The sequence below is a fragment of the Etheostoma cragini genome, chromosome 14 (assembly GCF_013103735.1).
Source record: "Etheostoma cragini isolate CJK2018 chromosome 14, CSU_Ecrag_1.0, whole genome shotgun sequence".
In the NCBI taxonomy this organism is placed as follows: domain Eukaryota; kingdom Metazoa; phylum Chordata; class Actinopteri; order Perciformes; family Percidae; genus Etheostoma; species Etheostoma cragini.
The window spans coordinates 11,352,032-11,356,482 of NC_048420.1; the positions used below are offsets into that span (position 1 = coordinate 11,352,032).

Below are 4,451 nucleotides of genomic sequence, written 5' to 3' on the forward strand. Positions count from 1 at the left end.
AGAGAGAGAGAGAGAGAGAGAGAGAGAGAGAGAGAGAGAGACGCGCGCAGTCCAGAGCCGATGCCAGGATCCTCGAGTCGCAGCCTCCACCCAGATGTGGAAACATTCAGACTAATAAAGCTGACAGCTCTCAGACTCATTGCGCAACTCTGTGAAATGACTTACACTTATCACAGGCTTTAGATCGGTGGGATAAACAGTCTGAGTTAAGGCAATTAAGTTTACCTGACAGGGTCAATCTTCTTTAGATAAAAAGGTAGACGGGAAAGAAAACTAATACAATCATCAAAATGAGAGTTTGGTGCATAGACACTTGATGTTAAAAAATGATGAAAAACGATTCTTCCTCCATTTGGGATGATCCCCCTAGCAAGTGAAAAGGAGTCCCATGCAGCTTTTACAGCTCAGGACTGGCTTTGCTTCTGTTATCTCCAAACATGAGTTGGCCTATCAGTAAATGCTTAATCATTTATGAAGTATTGGTCCTCCATCTATACACATTAGTAGCCTATGAAATTCCTGAACACAGTTTTATTCCTGAGTAGTAATCTGATCTATAACGTGTTTAATGATTGTATTTTCCCTAATGATGGATTCACCGTACAGTAAACCCGGCGTTAAGGTCCGTCATGGATCAGGACAGATGACCAGTACAGCCAAGGTATAGGCCTACTGTTTTGTCAAAACTGGATGATTTTAATTCTATTTATTAAAAAAACAACTGTAGCCAATTTAATGGATGTCTTTGCAGAGCAAGGACTGCATGTCCCTGCTCCTTTGCCTGGTTCAAAAAGGTTTTATAGGACAGTATTTTGGGGAATTTAGGTTCTAGTTTGCTTTCAGTTGATCCTTTTGTTTCATGTAATACTATTGAAGATCTCTTGTATATGTTTTTGTAATAGGGGCTACAGCTATTGTTAGGCGTACAGTGGGGCTCATTTTTCTCCTGTGCATGCATTTACTGAGAGTGCCTTTGCTGCGGTTGTTTTATTTATTGCAGTATATGTGAACTTTTAGCCCAATTTCCTTAGTTTGAATTTGGCTGCAGTCCCTCTGAAGGACGCTTGTAGCATCCGTCTCCTCAATTTTTGCAAGATTTTTTTTACATCTTGTTTTCTTTCGTTATTTTTGTTCATTTTATGTTCCAGCATTTATTTTGATCTTAGTTTGAATGTGTTGTACATATTTGAACAGATTTCTTAAATGTATCAGGCTACATAGCCTGTTGTGTGTATCTGAATCCACGTCTCTGACTTTCAATTGTGGTCTTGCCTGCGATTGAGGAAAACTCGGTTAGAGAATAAGAATAAGTTAAAAATAAAAAATAAAAATAAAAAAATAAAAAAGTACTCTTTAGGCTAAAGTCCCAAGGTGGCGCTGTTGCCTATAATTTAGCCGAGACCTCTTTAGTGTATTATCTTTCTGTTGAACCACGTTGACACACAACGTGTACTGTACACACAACTTCCTTCTTAATTTCGATACCATTGTCCATGTTTTACAGATGTCTGCCACTGCAACCGATGTTGAGCGCACCTGACTCTCCAAGCCAATCCACAAGTGGCTACTGCTGTCACACGTGGAGTAGTATAGGTTATACAACAGAAGTCCTTCAGTCTGATGTCTCCCTCTCTCTGTATACTGTCATAATGGCAACAACTTGGCTTGTGATCATGTTTTGTTTCTCATATCGATAAAATGTGTTTCTCAAAATAAGATTGAATGACCCTTTAATGCTGGCGACTGCAGCTGCCAGTAATTTACTGTAGTAGAATTTAACAAGTAAATGTGTTGCAGTGTTGCTCCTCTCAGAGCAGCAACACAATCAGCTTTATTTACATACTCCTGGACAAAGAGGAATCTAAGCCTGATATTAAAGACAAGATCAACTTTTATTGCTTCCTGTAAGAGAACTTCATATTGGCCATTCGAGAGAAACGAAATGGCGAGATGTAAACGCATGAACACACAATAAACATACAGTTAACCTACATAGAAACATAATCATACAGTGTCTCATCCAATGCTTCAATGAACAGCCAATGAAGCTCCCACAATAACCCCTTAGCCCACCTTTCCTCACAATCACAGAAGAACAGAAGCGACCCCCCCTATGGCAGATTTGTATAAATATTGCACATTTCCCGTTGCTGTGGTCAATAACTTCTGCATTGCACAATGCCCAATTGCATAGCAAATATAAGCACAACATAGTATATATACATATATTTTTATTTTTTATTATCACACATAGCCTATAGCACTCCAGCCAATACACACACAAACAAACACACACACACACACACACACACACACACACACACACACACACACACACATCTAATCTCTTAGTCATTACTTTGATTGTTAGCCTGTTAAACCTGTTGAGCTTGCAGTTTGGTAACCTGTGGCTTACCTTCTGACTTAAGGGATCATTTACAGGACGTGGTTGAGCGCCTCCTCGATGAACTCCTGAAAAGGACTTTGTGGCATTTGGCCAATTATTTTTCCAGCCCTTTTTCTCAAGTTTTGGAGCTGTGATTTTAATTTAATGGATAGGTTACCGAACCAAGCCGTAGGCCTACTACCATAACGAACAGTAGTTTCAATGGCTGTCTTGTAAAACCAGTAGCATGAAATCTTTGTCAACTCCGTGAACTATGTCTTCTTAAGAAATATAGACACTGACTCATCTTTAAGCAAACATACTCCACTTGACGGGATATGTGCAACTGATAGTCTAGTGTATGCGTAAATATATGTTGTTACCCGAATAACAAGTACACCTTAGAGCGTGCATTGAACTCCTATGGACCTGGGGTCAAAAATAATTTATTTGGTTTTATTTACATTTTTACATTCCCTATTAATCTTTTGTTTTTTTTATTAACATGGACATATTGTACCATAAGTATTTATCATCATGCCCGTAATCACATTAAATAAGACATCCTGATGTTTAATGGAGACTGTGAAACACCAAAACAATGTATAAGGGAAAAACTGCGTTTTTTACATTGTTTTTAAAAATACCAAACTAACTTAAATGACATCAGCTTGTGTTTTCAAATCAGATATCACATCACCAAAAACGTAAAATGAATACATACGCCATTCATTGTTTTTTCTTTCCAGTCAATACAAGAGTATTTACATAACATCACATGATTCTCTTTAACCAGTTCAGAGGAACAGTAGATCCATGACACTATGACAGTAAGAACCACTTGTACAGATCAGGTACAACTCGGAACTTGCTGTTCATTTCTAGACCAATGTAATAACAGGCCTGGCAGATGGCGTATGCAAACTCATGATTCTGCTCAGTAAGATGACGTCTGGCAATATAGAATGAGCGCCAGTTAAAGTAGCTCATATAAGCCGTGTTATTCTGATCCAGCTTCAAGAGAAACTCAGCGAGTGACGCGGCATCAGGGAAGTCCTTTACATGTATAAAGGAATTACCTGGGGCGAAATCTTCATAGTTAATTCTTGGTGGTCCCAAAACTATTGGCACAGTGCCTGCCGCAAGAGGTCCATTGAACTTTTCTGTGATGTAATCTTTGTGAATTGAATTCTCAAAAGAAAGGTAGAATTTGCAGCTGCTGATGATCTGGAAATAGTTCTCATCCTTCCAGAACTCGTCAGAGGAGCGGTCATATATTTCCACCTTGATGTGTTTTAAAAGCTGTTTGTAGTATTTGTATCCCTCACCTGCTGTGTTGAGGTCAAGGTTATCCACAATCCAACAAAGCAGTCGTTCCTTCTTGGGTAGCACAAAATCTTCATCTGTTTTCTTCCTGAGAGTCAATCGCCAGCGAAGGTGGATATCCGCGTCCTTCCTGTAGCTCATGGTTAAATTAAAAAGGTTTTTGATGCCTTCTATCCTGCGCGTGTTGGTTGGCGAGTCTGTGTTAAACCAGATCCACCTCTGAAATTTCTCCCTATGTGAGGTGGGGAGGTTGGAGAGGTCATCCTGGATCGCTCTGTGAAATAACAAAACTCCATGAGCCTTGGAGTATAAAGATCTATCGTCTGTGAGGTGGCAGCTGTCAATATCAAAAAGCGTCTTACAGTCTTTAAAATCAAACATTTTGTTTTCAGGCCAGAACCACAGCAGCACCACAGGCTTGTCTGTGTGCGGCTTCTGTACATGAGACGGGGGAGGATGACATTTTGGAGATGGAAAAGAATTATAGTACATTAAAAAGAGGACTGTGAGTCCAGCCAGCAGTGTAATCACTGTCAGGGCGGGTCGGAAATAAGAAGAGATTGAAGACATGATAAACCTGTAAGGTAAGAAGAATCCTTGTTAACACTGGCAGCACATTCCCTCAGCAAAGTAGTTTCATTATCAAAGCTATTACACAGAGTTTAAAAGACTACACCTGTTAAACCAATAATAGTAATTAAAGCTAAGCAGCGTTGAACCTCCCAGGACGTCGGAGAGG

The 4,451-nt window shown here is 39.6% G+C and overlaps 1 protein-coding gene across 2 annotated transcripts in view; it reads right to left on the minus strand.

Annotated features, from left to right (window-relative positions):
• Positions 1–2,870: 2,870 nt before the first annotated feature.
• The window catches only part of LOC117956348 (4-galactosyl-N-acetylglucosaminide 3-alpha-L-fucosyltransferase 9-like), a 2,525-nt gene continuing 944 nt past the window's right edge, over positions 2,871–4,451 (minus strand). Inside the window, exons 2-3 of one of the 2 annotated variants that reach the window (XR_004659233.1) lie at positions 3,034–4,289; positions 2,871–3,003 (exon numbers count right to left, since the gene is read on the minus strand). Coding sequence is in view for 1 of the 2 variants with exons in the window: in XM_034891359.1 (XP_034747250.1) it covers positions 3,209–4,282 (1,074 nt within the window). In the remaining variant the exon portion in view is untranslated. The other variant, XM_034891359.1, reaches the window with a different exon arrangement.